Here is a 19,212-nt window from a genome sequence, read left to right as displayed (position 1 = left end):
TAGCTACTGAACTGTCATTTGCCTGAGGTTTTCACAATCCATTCTTCCTGTACTGAGGGCATTACCTGGGCTGCTAATTACTTCTCTCATGTACAAAATTGTGTTGTTTACCTTAAAGGTGATGCATCAACTCGATCCCGCTTAACTCTCAGACTCACAAGTTAAGTGCCTGCTTATAGTTGTTCCCTTGAGGTTCTTGTTCTACTGGTTTTCCGTCAGCTTCCACTTCTCAATTAGAGTAATTTAGAAGCACTTGATTTCAGTAGCTGTACTTTTCCATTTTGGAATTCAGTATGTTTTGGGGGTGCCTGTTCCCACCTCACTTTGAGATGAACGCACAATGTGAATAGTTGCATATCTGTGCAATGACCATGTTTGATTTGCAAAAAATATTTTAAGATATCTACGTCAAAATGTCATGGAGGTATACTTTGTACTCTGTTAGGTGCTATATAGCAGGCCAAAGGAAAGGATGTAGTTTAATCATTAGAAGCTTTAGACTGGGAGGCATGACTTTTGGTTTCTATTCTTGGTTTTAATGCTGACTTAACATGTGACTTGTGTAAGTGATTTAACCGTTGTATGCCCCTGCTTACCCACACATAAAATAAACGTTATCTCTACTTCTCAAGTTTTGTTGTTAAAAAGACTACTCTAGTCTCTCAGTTGCAAGCACCCTGCCTGATAACATGTTAAATAGAAAGTTGAGTTCTGAAAACTCATCTTTCATCCCTTCCCCTCCTTATCCCTTAACAGCACTGCTTGTACTTACCGGGTCTTACACACACAGCTAGTCACCTCTCCCAACAGCTACATTCCAATAAAACAAGGAACTGTAAACCACAAGAATGAGGCTTGTGAGTGCTGGAAAAAGCACATCTTTGGAGTGTGGCCTCTGAATCTGCAGTGACGGTAGCCGTAAACCTCAGCTTCAGAGTAAAAGGAAATAACATGCTACCCAAGTCTAGTCTTTCTCATCTTTCTAATCCAGACACACCCAAGTCAGCTCCTGTAGTTATGAAGAAGGAAAAAAAAGCGAGAGCAAAAATTAATTTTTGTGGATGATTTTGTGTGGTGGTCAGATGCCATGTTGCCATAAATGATGTGTTTGAATTAGACAAAACTGGGGCAATTGTGTTTCTCTGTAGTACATACATAAGCCATGTGAGCAAGTTTTATTTCTGCAGTGGTTAAGAATATTGTACGTAAGAAATTTGTAAGTGATAGAGATTTACATGTGCATGAGTCAAAATCGATTTTTTTCCATCGGTTATGTGTGTAGGCCTAGTACAGACAGAATGGACCTGAGCAGGGTTTGGCCCAACTGTGCATGTCTTACCTCTCTGCAATGTATGCTTCTCTCACAGGAGTTGTGAAAGCTGTCTTGAGGATTAAATGCAAGTTAAAATATTGACACTGTTGGTTTGGATCCATGTTGTGTTCTTCCGTTCAGGTTTCTAATGTTGCAAAGCAAGAAGGCGAAAATGGAAATCCTTAAAAACCGGGGCTAAAGGAACAAAAGAACAGGTGTGAGTTCCAAGTGATACTAGGGCTAAGCTTAATAGCGGGGAGAAACTTGAGTTCATTAGCTCTGCCTTCATGTAGGATGAGACTTTGCAAGGATTAATGAAAAAGATTGCAAACATAAAAGGAGTAACTGGTATTATCAAATTAAAAAAAAAAAAAAGTGAAAACATTGTGGCAGATACTGCTGCAGCAATAGATTTCCACTAAAGCCTGCAAGAAGGTGCTGAAAAGCCAGCCACATGTTCCTTCCTTGGCTTTGTGCATCTGCCCAGAAATAACAGTCAAGAGGGAAAACTTAAGAAACTATATAAGCAATCAAAAAAATTAAATTTTAATAAGGAGCAACTATACCTGGTAAAACAACATGGAGAAGGGACCAGCAGTCCTGTGTGTTAGGATGATGCCTAACTCCGAGCCTGATCCTTATGCTCTGAATGCTCCTGGAATGAGTATTAATACTGATACAAAGATGACCGAGCGAGGCACAGGGTCTAAGAAATGTATGAGATTTCATTAGAACAGATTAGAGATGAAGGCTGAAATTCTGGCCCCATTAATGTCCATGGTAAAACTTCTACTGACTCTACCTCCAGCAGGATTTTACCCCTTTTGAAATGTAGCCAGTAGAGGTAGCAGAAAACTATGCTGAGGTTGTCTCTCCTTTTTTAGTTCCTGATCTTTGGAGTCAGATTGTGGTCAGATGCTTGAAGAATTAGGAATTCTTTCTTTGCCCAAGTGGCTTGCTCTTACCATCCTTCTCTGTTTATATTAGGCAGCTTGCCTGCCCTGGCAAGTTGAGCTGGACACAGATTTTGTTGAGAAGCAGGTGAGGATCATTCATGCAGTTCCTTCTGGTGTCTGCCATCCTCAGGCAGGAATCAAGTGTCTAAAGCCACGAAAGCTGTTTCTGAAGTGAATGTCTCAATGCAGGCTATGTAGTTCCCTTTTTTGAGTGTTGATTTTTTTTTATTTTTTTTAATGATGCTGGTGGCTTACCCTGGTATGCTCTGTTACATGCTTTTCTGTTTGACCATAGCTATGTTGGTATGAAACTTTATATGTGTAGTTTTAACATGGCACAGGATGCCACTTCTTCATTGTAACATGTTTTGTACTAATTTCCAAAATATTATTCTAGTTACAAACTCTATATTTTTTCAGTATTTCTTTTTAGATTTAGGAGTATGTTAACCCAGAACAGTCTCAGTGATACCATATGCAGAGGCAAAAGAGCACGCGTCTACCAGTTGTGTTACCTTCCTCATAAAGGCTGGACTCGCTGGGTTTACAGTGAGGAAGGCTCACATTTGGTGAGCCGCAGAAAAGATTTTTAGTGGCTACATTCTAAAACACAGCCCACCATTCTGCAGACATTCATGTTCTGCTCCTACATGTATGGCCTTGCATGGCTTCCAAGAGAAATGTTTCATAAAATAGAAGACTTAACTTAAACTTGGCTATATATGCAAAGGAAAACCAATCGGAGGAAAACAGAAATACTGTCTCAAATCCAAGGAGCTTGAGACAGAAAAGTTTTTATCATTCCTCTGAAGAAATTAAGAGTCCATTCATGTTTATGGTTTTTCTCAAAAGCCAGCTCTGAACTTTCTTGGAAAGAATTCAGCAAGGTGGGACAAACAGCATTTCCAGTGATTTTTTGCTCCTTTGCAATGGGTGAACCTCTTAAAAACAAACAAGCAAAACTCATATTCATCCAGTAGGGGTGCATAACTCTGTGTAGTAAATACCAAGTGGCAATAGCTGAGCTCCCAAGGGGCCTGCCAACCACTGAGTGAAAAACCACTCATCTAATCCCTTAGGGGGTTTATACCGTAGTATAGCACAGCAGCAGGCACGCGCTCCTTAAATACTACAGATCAACAAAGTCTCCAGTCTTTGACTCCCTTGGCAGCATTGAGAAGTAGCACTTGAGGTAGGTTTTTGGAATCCTGGGGGAAAGCTGATGGGTGACAGGAGTGTCATCCTGAGAATTGGTGGGCAGAGCACCAGCTGGTGAGATCTGGTACGTTGCACGGGTGATCACGGCACCATGGACGGGAAACGCTAAGGCCCGGATCCTTGCAAATATGAGTGATACCTGTGGAGGTACTTCTGGTTAGACTGCTGATGTGCACAAATAGTCCCTTAGGTGTCTTCACAGGGCTGGACACCAAGTTCAGTGTGAGAGAACAGAGTATATATATACGTATTAATTTTTTAAGCGTCAATGTGGGTGAAAACAAGGGGAATTGAAGTCTTAGTTCCCGCTTTAAAATCTGATGATGCTTCAGGCTGTTCTATGAAAAGCAGTATAATTATCTTATTTTCATAGTGAAAAAAATATCTTGAGGGAGGGAAATGCTTTTTTTTGTGATCTCCAGCTTTTCAGGATGTGCAGAAATAGGCGCACGTTCATTAGGGGTAGGTGGGTGGGGGAGATGGCAGGATAAGCGGCTCGCTGTGCACGGATGAGTAACGACCGAATTCCTCTGTTGAACTGAGGTGCGATTCCTTGGCAGCGGAACCTCGCTGTGGGGGCTGCGTTAATTTGTATTTGCATACTATGGGGATTACTTTCCACGGATCGCCCTAGTTCCGCGGCTGCGATCGTGTTGGCTCGGCTCCGTGCCGGGTGTTGCTCGGCGCAGGGGGAACTTCCTTCACAGGGAGTTCGGGGGAGCACAGGTGCGCGGCGTGAGGCACGGCACCTCGCAGGGAGAACAGCAAATCGCAGCGTGCAATGTGGTGCCGGCTTAAGGTCATTGCGTTTCCCGCTAGGAGGATGCAGGACGCTCTTAGCTCTTCGTGGCGGTCCCAAGTAGCCGAGTTGGGGCTGGCGGTGCGGGCTGAGCAGCGGCAGCCCGCACTTCTCTCCTCGCCCTGCCTGCGGCCGCCTCCTGCAACTCTCGGCGCCTCCGTGCCCGCACCAGGGAGCGCAGGGCAAAGGGGCAACGACTTGGGGCGCCGCGGGCCGGGTGCTGCCGGAGCCGGGCCGGGCCCAGCCGTGCCGTGCCTGCTCCCCCGGGGCAGGGGCGCTGAGGCGAGGCCCGCCAAGAGTTAACGGCGGCTCGCCGGGGCCGGGGCCGCCTCCCCCCGGCGGCGGTGCGCGGCGCTGGCTTCCCCCTTCCCTCCCTCGCCTTCCCGTTTTGGCAGGGGATTAAAGCAGCTCCCCCCTGTGGCAGCAGTGACCCAGAAACGAGTTTGATGCGCGGAGTCCTCCCTCCGTACCCAGTACAAACGTCAGTCAGAGGGAGCCTCTGTGTGTGTGTGTGTGTGTGTGTGCGCGCGCGGTGTGCCCGGCTCTGTGTGTGTGTGTGTGTGTGTGTGTGCGCGTGTGCCCGTGCGGCGCGGGAGCCGCTCTCCGCGCCCGCTGCCGGCGCCGCGCCGAACTCATGAGGCGGCCCCGAGCCCTCCGCGCAGGGGGAGCCCGGCCGCGCCGCGCCAGCCGCCCTCGCCGCCGCCGCCCCGCCGCCGCCGCCGCCAGCAGGTAACCGTGCCCGCCGCCCCGCGCCAGCCGGGGGAGCCGCCGGCTCAGCCATCTTTGATGGCTTTTTCCTCGCCGCTCCGCAGGCGGCGGGAGAGCAGCTCGGTGCCGAAGGTCGCTGCCTAGTGGAAATAAGCGAGTACGTCATTAACATGGCGCCAAGAGCCGCGCGGCTCGGCGCGGCGCGGCGCGGGGCGAGGGGAGGGAGGCGGCCGAGCGGCGGCTCCGCTATCCCACCACCAACTTGTGCCGGGCCGGGGCGCTGCGAGCCGGGAGGGGACGGCGAGAGGGGGGCTGCCGGGCCGCGGGCACGGTGCGGGCGGGCGGCGCTGCGGGGGCGCCGGGGGAAGCCTCGGGGCGCCGGCGTGCGCGGCCCCCCGCGGGCGGCGGGGAGCGCCGGAGCCGGTCGGCGGGCAGATGGCAGCGGCACGGTGCGCGGCGAGGGGCGGGGGAGCTGCCGGCAGCGCCTGTCACCGCGGCCCCCGCACGTCCCGCAGCAGCGAGCGCGGGGGCCCGCTGCGGCTCGGCGCTGGGGCTGCCCCCCGGCCGCGCTCGGCTTCGCTCGGGGGAAGAAAGGGAGAATGCTTCGAGAGCGTAAAAACTGCTCGGGGGTGAAATCGAGCACGAGTCGCCCGGCGGGGCGCAGGTGGCAGGTGGCCGCACGCGTGCGGGTCCCAGCCGAGCCGGAGCAGCGGGCAGCAGGTGCAGGCGCCGGGCACCCACCCACCCACGTGTGCGGGCTGCCGGGGGCGGCTCGGTCACCCCGGGCGGGTCCCGCCGGCGAGCGGGTGGCGGCGGGGCAGCAGCGGGCAGCGCACCAAGTTGGCTGGGCGCGAGGCGGGGCAGCTCCGGCGGTTGCGCCCCTCGCCCCAACGAGACAAAGCCGCGCCTTGCCCGCGCAGGGGATGCTCGCGGGGCTCTCTTTTTTTTTTTTTTTTTTTTTACTTTTTTTTCTTTTTTTCCTTGCCCCTCGGCGTCCGCCAGTTCGCTGCCACTCCGTCGCGGGGCTTTCGTTATTTCGGGGAGGGCGGAGGCGCAGCGTGTTTGTTTGTTTGCACCGCCTGCTGGCTGCCTCCCTGTGACAAGAGGTGATACACAGTTTCCAGAACTGTCTGGGAGTGGGAGGAGAGACGGGCACGGAGAGGGAGCCCGAGCCGCCGCCGTGCCGCCGTCCCGGCCCCCCCCGCCGCGGGGAGGCGGGGAAGGCGCCTCGGCCGCGCTCGGCAGCGCCGGGGCTGCGGGGGAGAGGGCGCGGAGCCGGGGGCACCAAGTTTGATTTGCAGCCGGCGCCCAGCCGATTGGTGGCGGCCGGCGGCGGGGAGGAGCGGCGGAGGGAGCCGGCGGCAGGAGGAGGAGGAGGAGGAGGAGGGGGGGGCCGGGCCGGGCCGTTGCGAATGGGAGCGGGCGGCGGGGGCGGTGCCGCTGCCCCGGCGGGAGGCGGAGCCGGGTGCCGCCGCCTTTCCCCGCTGGAGCCGGCGGGGGCGCGAGGAGCGCGGGGCGCGGCCGTTAACGGCCGGCGCGCGGCCCGGGCTGAGGCGGCCCCTGGGCAGCTGCTCCCCGCGGCGTGCCCTCGGGTGGCGGCCGCGGGCTGGCCGCGTTCATTCGGCGTTGCCGCCCTCAGCCCCGGCAGCCTGCAAACGGCCGGTGGCCGGGCTGCCCGCGGGCGTCCCGACAGCCGCCTGCCCCTCCGGCGGTTGCCGGCGTGCGGGAAGGCACCACGCCGCTCAACGGCGCGTTCCGGGTGACATCTTAATTTTACAGCGGGGGTGCTTCCGCGGCAGTCCCGTTTTCTGCTCTTCACAGAAAGGTTGTACCGTGATTGGGAATAATTTCCTTTCTAAGCGGGCGCTGTCTGCTGAGGGAATCGAAGGCTGCCCACGCTTGCAAAGCTAAAGCCTTCCTCCGAGTTACGCCAAAATACGCTTGTTATGCTTCTATTTCGAGAGGCTTCTCACACTCAGTGGGATATTGTTGAAACAGCGAGGGTTGTACGTTTTAGTGGTAGGATTTTCCCTCTGGCTGCAGATACCATTCACTCCTGTGTTTGAGCTTTGTGTAATACATATGTTTAAAATAAAATAATAATAATAAACCCCCCTTTCCCCTCACAGCTGCAGATTTCCCTTCTAGCTTCTCTGGTTTCATTCCCAATTCACAGAATAGAAAAACTTCCAGTGTTTCCTCTAATGCTTTCTCCCTGTGGTTAGCCCTGCTTCTTGGCGCTGCTGTTTTCAGCTGGAGTTGTCCAAGCTGCCAGCTTTTTCTAGGTGGAAAAGACAAACTGCGGTGGGTGCGGGGTGGGTTGCATTCATTCACAGAGCCTGCTTCTCAAGGCTTCCAGTAGTCACATTCACCAGCAGAGTTTGGGAATAGACTGCGCCTGGCCAGGTCTTGAGGTCACATTATGAACTGGCTTTGCACAGGTGCGTAAATGAGCACATGCATCTTTGAAACGTCTTGTGCCAATACATCCAACTTGTGCTTCTGCCTTTCCTTGTTACATTTTGAATAGGTGTGCTGAAATTAGTAGAAATAGACCTTGTAGAGAACACTCTTGGCCTTGAAACGTACTACTTTTGTTTTACAAGGCTTGAGGACTTCGTTCTCAAATCTAAGGTCTGTGGCTTTTTGTGCCATGGCCTGTGCTACATAGTGCAGTAGTATTTCATGTAAGTTGGGAACATGAACTCTTCTTTGCGACTACAAACTGTTGCTATCAAAGCTTGTATTGGTGCTGAAAAGGAATTAAAAAGTTTTAGGTGGAGTTCAATAGTATATCCTATTTTTGATGCAGCTCTGTTTTTTTCTTCTAGGCATAGATGAAAAAAGTTTTTTTTTCTCTCCCTGTCTCGTGTGTCAGTCGATGAAGACTGAGGTGTTACCATAAACCAGCTATTTAGGAGAGAACTGTAGCAGAAACCAAGTGTCTTCATCTACTGTCCGTATGATTAAGGCCATGTTATGCTTCCATGTGTACAGTAAGCATTCTGAAGTGATCTCTTGTGTACTGGAGATAATTAGTGTCATTGCAGTTAGTGGGTTACTTGCAGGAAAAGCCAGTTTTTCAGTTTGTCTTCGGGTTGTGCATCTGTCATAATTCAGCTTTCTTCCCATTCTGTCTCTGCAGCTGTTCAGTGTAATTTATTATAGTGACACCCATTAACATGGGTACAGTTAATTGTCTGTCAGAGTTTGAATTACAGACTCTTTCTACCCAGACGTTTATACAGCCCTTAAAGATACTCTGGTAAGAATTGTGCTGAATAAAACCTTTGACCTGCGGAAGTAGATTTTCTCAAACGTAGTTATTTTAAAAAGTGTGATTCTGTTTCATTATTGGCATGACAAAGACTTTGACACACTTCACATCTTTCTCTTTGACCATATATCTACTGGAGGTCAAACTGAGTGACAGAAGTCTGTGGTGTCCATGCCTGCTCAGTAGAAGCATAAAAAGTTCTGTGGTGTCTTCCGTGCAAGTGTGTGTGTGTGTGTGTATATATATATATATATATATATGCAGTATATGGGTGTATATGTGTGTGGATGCACATCTGCAGTTTTATATGGGATAATGTCTGGATTTTTCCCAGGAGGCTAGGGAAAAGGATTCGGATTTCATTTGTTTGTACCTGTGCCATCCCCATACTTCAGTGTAGGTGGAAAAAAGGGAAAGGGAAACATTTTGGTATTGCCATCCAGCGTAGCTTCTGTTGCTTGTTGGTTCTTTTAAATCAATCTCTGGCTGAGCTAGGAAATGAGGAGTGCGTGCTGGTAAAGCATTGCTGCACTGGGTCATGACACTGACACTAACCCGCTGCACTCCCAGCCATGGCTGGGAGGTGAGCAGAAGTGCTTGTATTCCTGGTTATTTGTGTAGAGTTAGATGTTTGTGGCTCACCTCCACAGGGGTATGTAAATCCAAATGTTACTTTGTGGGCTGATATTGATTTTGGATTATCATCTACTCATTTCATTTGCACAGCATTTTACAGGCATCTTGAAAATGGTTTATTGCTCTCTCTGAAATACAGTAACCAGAGGAAGCATTTCAGGTATTGTAATCTTGTCTTAAACATGAGCTGAGTAGCAATTTTACCTGTAAGTCCAGAGTTAGCTTTGTATGCTCAAAGTGTTCACCCAGTCAATGGGTGAAGCCCAGAGCTCAGCTCTCCGAGCTAGCGTGATGAACAAGGATGGAAAAAGCCACTGGTGCCACCTCTCTGGGGAGCATCGTGCCTTCAGCTGCCGGGGCAGTGCAGCAGAGCCCGTTGCAAGCTGTGCCGGCCTCACCAGTGCAGCCCTGCTGTGCCAGCTCATCTAGGGGTGCTCAGTGTCTAAAAAGTCACAGCCTCTGCCTCATCTGCATCATTTATTGCCATGGTGTGATGGTGTGAAGCGCTCTTAGATGCTCTGTTCCCCCTCAGAGATGTAGTAACATAGCCAGCGGAATCGCAGCTGTTTCTGTAAAGCTGTGTTTGAAGGCTGGCATTTGCCAGAGTCCACTTTCCCCCCAGTAAATGGATAAATAGTATAGTAGAGTTCTCAGTAGAAGTAACTGCTAGCATGCTGGGTGTTGCTCTGCTCAATTGCCTGGTCTCTGGAAGGATGGTTTTGAAGGGAAGAAACAATGATCTTTCCAGGAGGTGAAACTGAAACATTACACAAAAGTTAGTAAGGCTCTCAGCCGTATTAGAACTGGCCTCTTAGGCAGATCCAAACTTTGCCCTGTGCGAGTGCTGTCATGAGCTGTGCCGGGAGCGCTCCCTTGTGTCACTGTAAGAGGTAGAGGTAGAATCAGAGCAAAAATACTCACCTGAGGGCTTCTCTGTTATTTGGAATGGCAACGAGCGTCTGCTTATTTGTATGAAACAACTCTGCTTATCCCACTGGAATCTCTGGGTTACTGGGAATTCACGTGTGTGACTGCAAACTTGGGGACTGTGTGGTTTGGGTGGTGCAGCAGCCTGCGTTCGGTTAGGGCTGCTGGACTGCATTGCGGCTTACTCTGCAGTTGGACAGTGCATGGGCAAATGCCCTTGTGGTGCTGGTGTGTGGGTTTGGGAAAAGCAGCAATGGACTTGTTAGTGATCGAAGATGCAGTGTTCAGGGGCGCTGCGTGGCTGGCTGTTGCCTCAGAGAAATGCTTGTTTTGAGAAGAGGGTTTAGAAGCAGTTCTGCGGCATGTGTGGACGGAGCGAATGTTTGGTGGAAACTCCTGGGCTAAACAGCAATTATGCGGTTGCCTTCGATTTTGGGGAATTGAGCTCAGTAGCCTGGGTGGTCCCTTCCTGTCCTGCAAGTGTCGCAGGCTGCGCTGCATAGTTTTTATTGGAATGAGTCTAAGGCTTGGCTTAAATGTTTCACCCTTTTTGTGTGATCCTGCTCACATGTGAATTCTCTTCGCTTGCACGCATAATGATCATAGCCAATTTGTACCATTAAACCTGGTGTGCTACAGTCAGCCCTGAGGAGTTGCCTTTACTTCTGACCTGTTGGAGTTGGCTGACCTGCTTCCGTTTCAGATTGTTTTATTGAGATCAGAGGTGAATCAGATGCACTGTATTTACACCTGAGTATATTAAGTGCATGTCAGAATATAGTCAGGTGAAAAACACCAGCAGTTTCATGACTGTAAAGGGTGAGAATTTCAAAGAAAAGTAGCACGCAAGTCCCAGATTAGGAAAGAGAATGAAATCAGCAGTTTACTGAAAAGTTTGACAGATTTCCCATTCTGCCTTTTTCAGTATAAAAAGATCTTGTTTTTAGTTACAGATGTCCCATGAAGAATAAGTTACTATAGTTATTCTTTTCAAGGTTAGAAAAATGTTACTTGAATTCCCAGTAACTTCTCAACATGCTGGCAAAAGCCGTGTGTGTGAGGTTGAACAGGGAAGGTCTGCACCTAGCCGCCACCGTCAGTAATCCATGTTTATTTTTAATGCAGTCCTCGTGTGACTTGGAGGTCACTGCTAACTAACAGAAACCAGTGGCCTTTGGGGCAGAGGCACTGTGGTACCCTTATGAGCAGCAGCATTTCAGGTTGTGTGGCTGTAATTCGTATGGGCTGTTCCAGTGTTACCTTTATAACATATATTCTGAACTTTGGGTGCGAACATCTGGTGGGTGTTGCTTAAAAGGAATGGTTTAAAAATACTTTAGAAGCAAAAAGGCTGATTATCACTTCTAGTAACAAAACTTTTAAGGGGTTAATCGTATGAGGTTTGATGCTTGCTCTAAGCAGCCAAGTGCTACTTGGTGATTTAGCTCCCTGTAAACTGAGGTTCAAAGGGAACATGAGATCTCTGGATTGCAACTCCTCTTTCATGTGCATCTGTAAAAGAATGTCACATAAGCTCCACTGGATTGTGTAGTTCCTTTAGTGTCATTTTTGAGGGGACAGGCTTTTTGGTGTGGCCAACTTCAGCAACCTGACTAGAGCGGACAGGTAAACTAACTGCTGTAGCTGATGTTCTGTACTTCGGGGAAGTAGCTGCTCTTCTGCCTTCCCTTGCTTCCTGGAAAGCTGCTGGAGACTGACTAGCTGAGCTTCAAATGATAGGGGTGAATACCATTCTCTCCTTTAAACAACAATAAAAAAGAAGTGTATTATTATTATGTATATTTTTTTAAGATACGTGGTACAAAAGAGAGGCTTCTGACCTTTATTTTTTGGATTTGCAGAAGTATGGTTAGGAGAAGAAGGACTCAAAATACAATTGTCTGAAAAGATGCAGAGGGGCAGAATTTCAAATTTCCTTGTTCATCTCAGGCTTATGAGAGTGTCTCAGTGTATATATGCAATGTAATTTTGCTTTAGGGTGTGTAATACTTTTCAGACAATGTGGGAATGAACCAAGAAGTGAGGATTTTGACCAGGAATATACAGGTTGTGCTTCTGAGATAACTTCATTTTTCTTTATTTTCTTCTGTATTATCTTTAGTTTGTTTTTAGGAGGTATTTCCACACTGAGTATGCTCTTCAGTATTGTTACTATTTGTTTCGGTTACGGGAAAAGTACTGTGAACTACTGGAAAAAGTACCTTAAGGAACAGGTACTTAGCCCTGGGTTTTGGCCTTATAGCAGCTACTGGTCTGTTTTTCAGTTTTGTCTTAGCCTGTTTCGGATCTGAAGGTTGTTCTTTTTCCTTTTGTCTTTTATATTGACCACATGAAAACTTGCCTCTGGAACTAGTACACTTACACCAGAACTGTGTTCAGGTGATTTTGATGGTCTGGGCTGGTGTGTGTGTTTAATTGGCAACATTTTTGTCTGTCATGCACAGAAAGTCCTGGTCCATGTCAAACCTGTTCTTGTAGAGAGATTTCTTTCTGCGTTGTAAGAGGTGGTCTCTTGTAAATCCTTATTCTCCAGCATCAGAAATTATATCTGATCTTCCATGAAATGACGACAGCAGGTCTTTGTGAAATGAACCATTCAGTGTACCTTTAGCGAGCAAAGTTTGTGGCCCAAAACTGGTACATGTTTCAATGGCAGCCGTAGTAAATCCTACTCTGGAAAGACACTGTGTGTGAGAGACATCCTCCCTCCTGCAGTTTGCATGGATAATGTCGAAAAGGAAGGAATCTTGCAATACTCGGGCTCTTAAAACACACTAGAGTTCGCTGGAAGTGAAAAACAGAGTCTCAGGTTCAGTTGCTTATGCTCTCCTGGAGATGATAAAATGAACTTTCTGTCTCAAAGGATGCTTATTTTTACATGGATTGCTTTTTGAAGAGAAGATTTTCATTTTTGGAAATAGAGTCAGGCTTTGATTAGGCTTTTCTTCTTATCACTTTGGGAATTACTCTTAAAAGTTGAAAGTGTTCTCGTCAAGTTTACTACCGTGAGTCATGTTCTCATTGAACACAGTAGAAGCAGTTAACAGTTTACTGAAGGGGTCAATGAAAAGAATTTTGCTGAAAGGTTTCTGGGAAATCCCAGCTCACAAGAAAACGAGGAGATTAGATTTTCTGCACCCACCTAGAAGCAAAGGTATTTTGGCACTTGATTTTCAAGTCTGCAGCCTGAAGGCATGTAGTAGGGCTTTGCTGCTAGCAGAACACTCAGGCCTTATTGATAGCACGATTGGTAAGTGGTGAGCAAAGACTGGGGGCATTTGATGTGCTATCTAGAGTTCTTGTCAGTTTAACTTAGAGTGGATGTGCCTTTCTGCACTTGTCTTGTCATGGTTTTTCTGCTCTTCAACTTACACTTTTTTTGGTAAGTTTTCATGTATAAATGCTGACTAGCTATTTACAGCTACCTTATTTTTTCCTGCATTTAGTTTCATTCCGCAAGGAATACATGCAAGAATACCAACACCTGTGAATAACCAATAAAAAGATAAGGGACTTTTTCCCTTTACATCACTGGTTCGTGTGCAGTTGAACTCAATATTGCTAGAATTCATCAGCACTGGCAGCTTGGAGGAGCTTCTGTGTAATCAAGTGTTGGTCTGATTCCTGAAAAGCAGTTAAGTGTTTAGGGAGGCCAGTGGAAATGTGCCTGCAGGAAGAAGTAACTGTCTTACATTAAAGGTGCTGCCTTCTAGGGAATAGATGATGCATGTCTAGTTAATCTGGGAAAGCTTGGCTTGCTACTGCTGCTGTTTCTTTTTTTTTATGCAAATGGAAGACTTTAATCTTTGATTTCGTAAATCTGGCACTTTACACGGGAATAAAATTGTTCCAAAAGCATATTAGCCAAAGTAAATATTTACAGAAGCAGTAAAAATGTTATTGTATTGCAAATCTAATGTCAGAATGGGTAGAGTAGTTAAGCTCATTTACCGCAGATATTTAGTGATTTTAAGGCTTCTGAGAACAAAACATGCTTTTGTTTTAAGGTGAAAGTGTCGGTGGGGTTTTCATGACACCCTCCAGTTTTGTTCACCTGTTTGTATGATAACTGCCTAATTAAGCAGCCTTGAGGTACTCACTGTTCGTATTTCAGATGCTGTTTAAAGTTGTTTGTTTTCCTTTGTGTGCTGTAAATCCTCGAATGCCATCAGAAACACAACTTGATGACTGTGTATTATTATCCTGGGTTAAGTGCTGTCTCATTGCTTTGCAGGCTGCCTGCTGTTTCCCGTGGAGATCATGAAACGACGTCGGCTTCCTAGCAGCAGTGAGGATTCTGACGACAATGGCAGTAAGTGCTCCTTTGTTGTAGAGTGCAGTAGGTTATGAGTTTGAAAACACATTTTAATGCAGTGTTTTATGTGATAGAGGCACTTTGCGAATTGGTTGGACTGGTGGAAATGTGTATCTGAAGAACCAGTTTTGAATTCTGTTGTTGTGAGCACAGGTGGTTTCAGGATTCCCCCCAACTGTATTGACTGTACAGTGTTAATTAATGAGATAAAACAGGAGAAGTTGGTCTTCTTTCTCTCTCTTTACATCTTCAGTTGCAAGCAGCATAATTCATCATTAGAAGGACAGAACTTAGATGGAGACATCTGCTAACGTCTACAGCTCAGTATTTAATACAAGTTTGTGTGAGGATTTTAAATTTGCGCTGGTGTTCTCAGACCCTTCTATGTAATGGAAAGGTATATTGCTTCAGACTTCAGCAGAAATGATTGCAGATGTGTAAAAGCTGTTTTTTATTTTATTTTTTATTTTTTTATTTGAGGATTATTTTACTTGAGGAATTGAGAAATGACTTTGAACAATTTGAATTGAGTGCATCACCGATTCGTATACACATTTTTAACTGTTTCTGTACTGACGTAACTAACACTGAGCTTTGTGTGATCTCTCTCTTGTGTTTGGGTTCCAGGGATTGATAAACTTTCATTTAAAAAAAAAGGGGGGGGGACGGGGGAAAGAGATAAAATGGCAGACTGGGGCATGTGCCATGGTGTTTTATCTACCCGAACAAGCAAGTCAGTTGTAATTGACAACAGAACAGCCTAGTCAGTTGTCAGAGAGATTTTTCAGCTTTAATCTGACCAATCTAGGTGCATATTTTAACATTCTGAAGTCTCTTGTGAGACTTCGGCCTGAAATGTTACGGAAGATGACTGGGGAGATCTTCCAGGTGCTTTTGAAGGATTTGTTAAGGGAACATAGCCCTGCACCGTGGCCCTGCGTAGGTGACTATTTCACCTGCATGCATTTCTGAGGAGCATCTGTGCTGCATGGGAGTCTGCTCAGGTGGCTTTTACGGCCAGATCTGCACCTTAAGTTAACCTTAGGCAAACCATAGCTGAAATGAGGGAGAGGTAAAAGGATTGGCAGAGGTGAGAACTAACAAGCTGATTAGGAGTTCATCCAAAGAAGGATTGAATAAAAACTATCAGAGATGTGTAGGATTTGGCCTGGATTTGGAGAACTGCCTGCAGTTGGGAGATTTAGGGGGAAAAAGAGAAAACACCACACAGAAGAACAAAAACCTATTGTGTTTTTTCTTGGTTAGACTATTTACTTGGGGTGATAAGAATTTAAATTGGTGTATTTCCTCAAAGGGGAAGTGTACTCCAAAACAAAGCTGTGTTTCTACTTGTGAAATAGACAAGTAGCAGCAAATATGATGTTATTAGAATTTTGCTCTACCATTTTCTCATTCCCTCTCTAACAGGTTTTTGTAATAGTGTTTTATTTTGCTAATAATAGTTATTTTCACTCTCCTATCTGTTTTTTGTTGTTGTTGTTTTTTTTTGTTTTGCGCTCTTTGATCCCTTCATGTGCCTTGTGTTTCAGGCTTTACCAAATACAATATGAAGCAGATAATCTTGGAATTGAAATTCTGAAATAAATACAGTTGACTGATCTGTTACTGATTATAATACTTGTTTGTAATATCATTTGATATGTGACTGTCTGGAATAGAGGTATTGATGCATAGAGAGCTATGTTTTCTAAAAACCTTTATTTTCATCTGTTCCATAGTTCAACATCTAAGAAAATGAGATAAGAAAAAAAAATACTTGGCCTTTTATGATATCTCTAATTTAAAGCCTCATAAATATGAATAACTTTCTGTTGAATAAATTGCATGGCAAAAGCCAGTGACATTTTAAAAGTGTTTTCAAGTATTGTTTGAAACATACACCACTTCCCTTTCATTACACTTTTTTTTTGTCTTTTCCTGATTCTGTTGTTTGCCCTTTTACTGTGAAATTGGTGGGCAAATTCAGATACAGGTTCCTGCATATATATTCATTCTGTTACTACACACATATTGGAAAAGGTAAAAGTTAGCAATCAGAAGAAATGTTATCAGAAGATAATACTTATTGTAGAGTCAGCTTCTCCAAGGCTTTTTGGCTTTCACACTTCCATGAGAACAATTTCTCACATGCAGGCCCTTTCCTTCCCCATCTCCTGTTTTAGGCTCTTGTCTTACAGGTTTTACCTTCATTTAATCATTTCTTGTCTTCATTGGTATTACTGGTTAATCTCACTATGTTAATTTCTGTGTAGAGATCCATTGCTACTCTGTCAGTAGTATTTCTAATTCACTGTAATGATGCTAGTGCAATGGAGGGTAAGCAAATTTTGTTGCCTAAAAAAATCAAAGGCAAAAATTTCTCTGAACTTTTGGGCTCCTTGTTTGAAGCCTTAACTTTCCTGCTAGCTATTTTTCTTTTTCAGAGATTCCAGAGACAGAAAACAATTAAATAGACTATTCTGATCACTTCAAACAGTCGCCTTCTAATTGAAAAGTTGCAATTTTAATCAACACTTAGTTGGAGTCCTGTTGCCAGACATCTGCTTCCCTTCAGTCAGTGGCACCTCTTGACCCTCCAGTTTGCTTCTTTCGTTCCTGTCACACTGAACTCGATAGTCTTTTGGCTTAAAGTTCAGCACGGTTCTCCCTCATCTTGTGAGGTAAGGATTGGGACCCCCAGCAGTTGGATTTCTTCAGTTCTGAAGTTAAGTTTTCACACTGTGCCCTAGTAGACTGTGTGATCAGGCATCTTGGATTCATCATGAGCATCACAGGTTATGTATTGTTGGAGTAACCTGAATGATGATGCTTGTTTGGGGTAGACTAGTGCCACCTGGAGAATGCTTTGACATGCAGAAATACACATTTTATTTTATTGAACTCAGGAACCTGAATATTTATAATGCAATAGTAACTATACTACTAATAATGGAATTTATCTACAAAAGTAAGTGAGCATACAGAGCTTTTTTTCCACTGCGTCACTGTACTGAATCAGGTTCCTTGTGCCTACAAAGTGATCCGAAAATAAACCTGAACCCGCAGGCACTAAAAATGTATTATATTGAAGATTTAAGCATATCTGTAGTTTTTCAGAGGAAGAAAAAGATGCTCTGTTTTGGTCAGATGAAAGAAGGGTGAATTGTTAGTATTTAGGAGTGAAATAAATCAAACCGGAAGGAAGCTTAACCAACATGGTTACGGTCCTGGAGTACATGCATTTTCTTATGTAAGGTATTTCAGTGTGGATAGGTATATATTATTTACAGCATTCTAAAAACCTCGCAGCTTAAAGACAGCACTCTTGCTTTTCTCATCACTTCTTTTTTGTCCTCTGACTTGGTTCTTTCCAATGCAAAATGCAGCCTCCAAGCCCTCCAAAGTGTTTAGCTTATGTCCTTCAACCTAACTACTGCAAATCATTGAGCTGTGTCCCCTTAAAATCAGACTTCTGCATCTACATTTAGACCTGAGACCAAAATAGCACAATTGAAGCAGTGAGCAAAAGGTGTCGGTTAAAGTTGTGCACCTCAGTTATGCAGTCAGGCCCTGGATATCTCAGTGTGTTCTCCGAGATTTCGTTTTCTGAAATTATAGGTCACTTTTGAACATTTTATCCATGAAATATAATTGAACAAAAAATGGCTGCAGGCATAGTTCTGGATTTTGAACTTTGTCTAAATACAGAGGAATGGTATTGAGAGAGGCTTGGTGAAGGTTTTAAGATTATTGGCAGCTCAAAATAATCCTTTTTTTTTTTTTTTTTTTTTGACTACAGACAGCTTGCTAGTTTCTATCCCTCTCCAGGTAATGTATTACAGCAACTATAATAGACGTTAATATTAGCCAGGCCCATCATAAAAGCCTTATGTTGTACACATCTTCTTCAAAACCTGTATTAAGTAAATTAGTAATGTTTACCTCAAACTTAATTATGTCCTTATTATCTGCGTGGCTGGTCAGGGCTTTGATATTTTTAAAGTAATTTCTGTTGCTTTGTATTTTAGCTTGCTTCTCCATTGCAAAAGCTCCTCCTCCTTATGGTTCCAGGTCTTATTCTAATTAAGTGTTAGATACTGAAACTGTTTTGTTTTTCCTGCGCAGTGTTTGACCTGACATTTTAGCCTCATTGGTCTGTAAGTCCTCAAATGTGGTTTGTGCTGAATAATCCATTTGCTTTGTTTCCTGGTGTGATCAAGTTAGTTGCCCAGTGTTGTAGTTTCCATTTATAATTTCAGGGCATCCCTTTTGCACAGGCTGCTGGGACACTTGGATGGATCATGTTTGAGATGAGATTTGAAGTTCAGACAGTTGAATTATAGGGAGCTTGGGTGAAATCCAGGCCCACCTTGATGTCAGTGGGAGTTTGGTTCCTCTTTTCCATGAGCAAGGAATTCAGCATGATTTTTTCACGCTTTACTTGCTCCTGCGATGCCTTTTGTTTTTATTCTTGGAGGGTTTATCAATTCATCATACTCCTAAATGCAGAGTGTCTGAAAGAAAAACTGAAGAGGCTTTCAGATGAAAAATATTTCTAGGCTTGACAACGTTTCACATCACTTCTGAGAAATGAAAGATTTAATACTTAAAGATAGCAGAATATAGTTCTGTAATTTAGGTGGCCCCCTAGTCTATCGTTGCTAAACAAATGTTACTTTAAATGTAAACATCTTGTCAATATCCATTGCTTTGACTGAATGACAGAGATCTTAGAAAGGGCTTTTCATCCCACTGGGCTCCCGTTGTGTTTGAGATGGATCCCAAAGTGCCATGCAGGGGTTGCTGAGTACATAACCTTAGCTGTGTACATAATTTTTACCGCAGAATTGTGGTCACTGCTGGCTTGAAAGGTGGCAATTACTTAGCAGAGCATGAAATGCTGTGCAGCACTTCACGAAAAGAAAGTGAACACAACATCCCTTGTTTTTCAGTTGAACGGGTTGCTCGATGAGGAGGGTGTTTAAGGAACGGCTGTAACGTAGTTGTAGTGCTCGGATTTGGACAGAGCAGCAAGTTCAGTGG

General features: G+C 45.4%; 1 protein-coding gene across 13 annotated transcripts in view; it reads left to right on the top strand.

Annotated features, from left to right (window-relative positions):
- The window catches only part of JADE1 (jade family PHD finger 1), a 90,245-nt gene that overhangs the window by 42,181 nt on the left and 28,852 nt on the right, over nt 1-19,212 (top strand). For 4 of the 13 annotated variants that reach the window (XM_050710222.1, XM_050710225.1, XM_050710228.1 and 1 more), the window contains exon 2: nt 14,089-14,166. In XM_050710222.1, the coding sequence (XP_050566179.1) occupies nt 14,089-14,166 (78 nt within the window). Of the gene's footprint in view, nt 1-4,733; nt 4,767-4,947; nt 5,015-6,482; nt 6,819-7,423; nt 7,990-11,661; nt 13,237-14,046; nt 14,167-19,212 lie in introns of those variants that run through there. The other 9 variants (XM_050710226.1, XM_050710227.1, XM_035548082.2 and 6 more) reach the window with 9 other exon arrangements.

This window comes from Cygnus atratus, chromosome 4, assembly GCF_013377495.2.
Source record: "Cygnus atratus isolate AKBS03 ecotype Queensland, Australia chromosome 4, CAtr_DNAZoo_HiC_assembly, whole genome shotgun sequence".
In the NCBI taxonomy this organism is placed as follows: domain Eukaryota; kingdom Metazoa; phylum Chordata; class Aves; order Anseriformes; family Anatidae; genus Cygnus; species Cygnus atratus.
The sequence above is the reverse complement of the archived record's forward strand: the minus strand, read 5'-3'. Positions and strand labels throughout refer to the sequence as shown.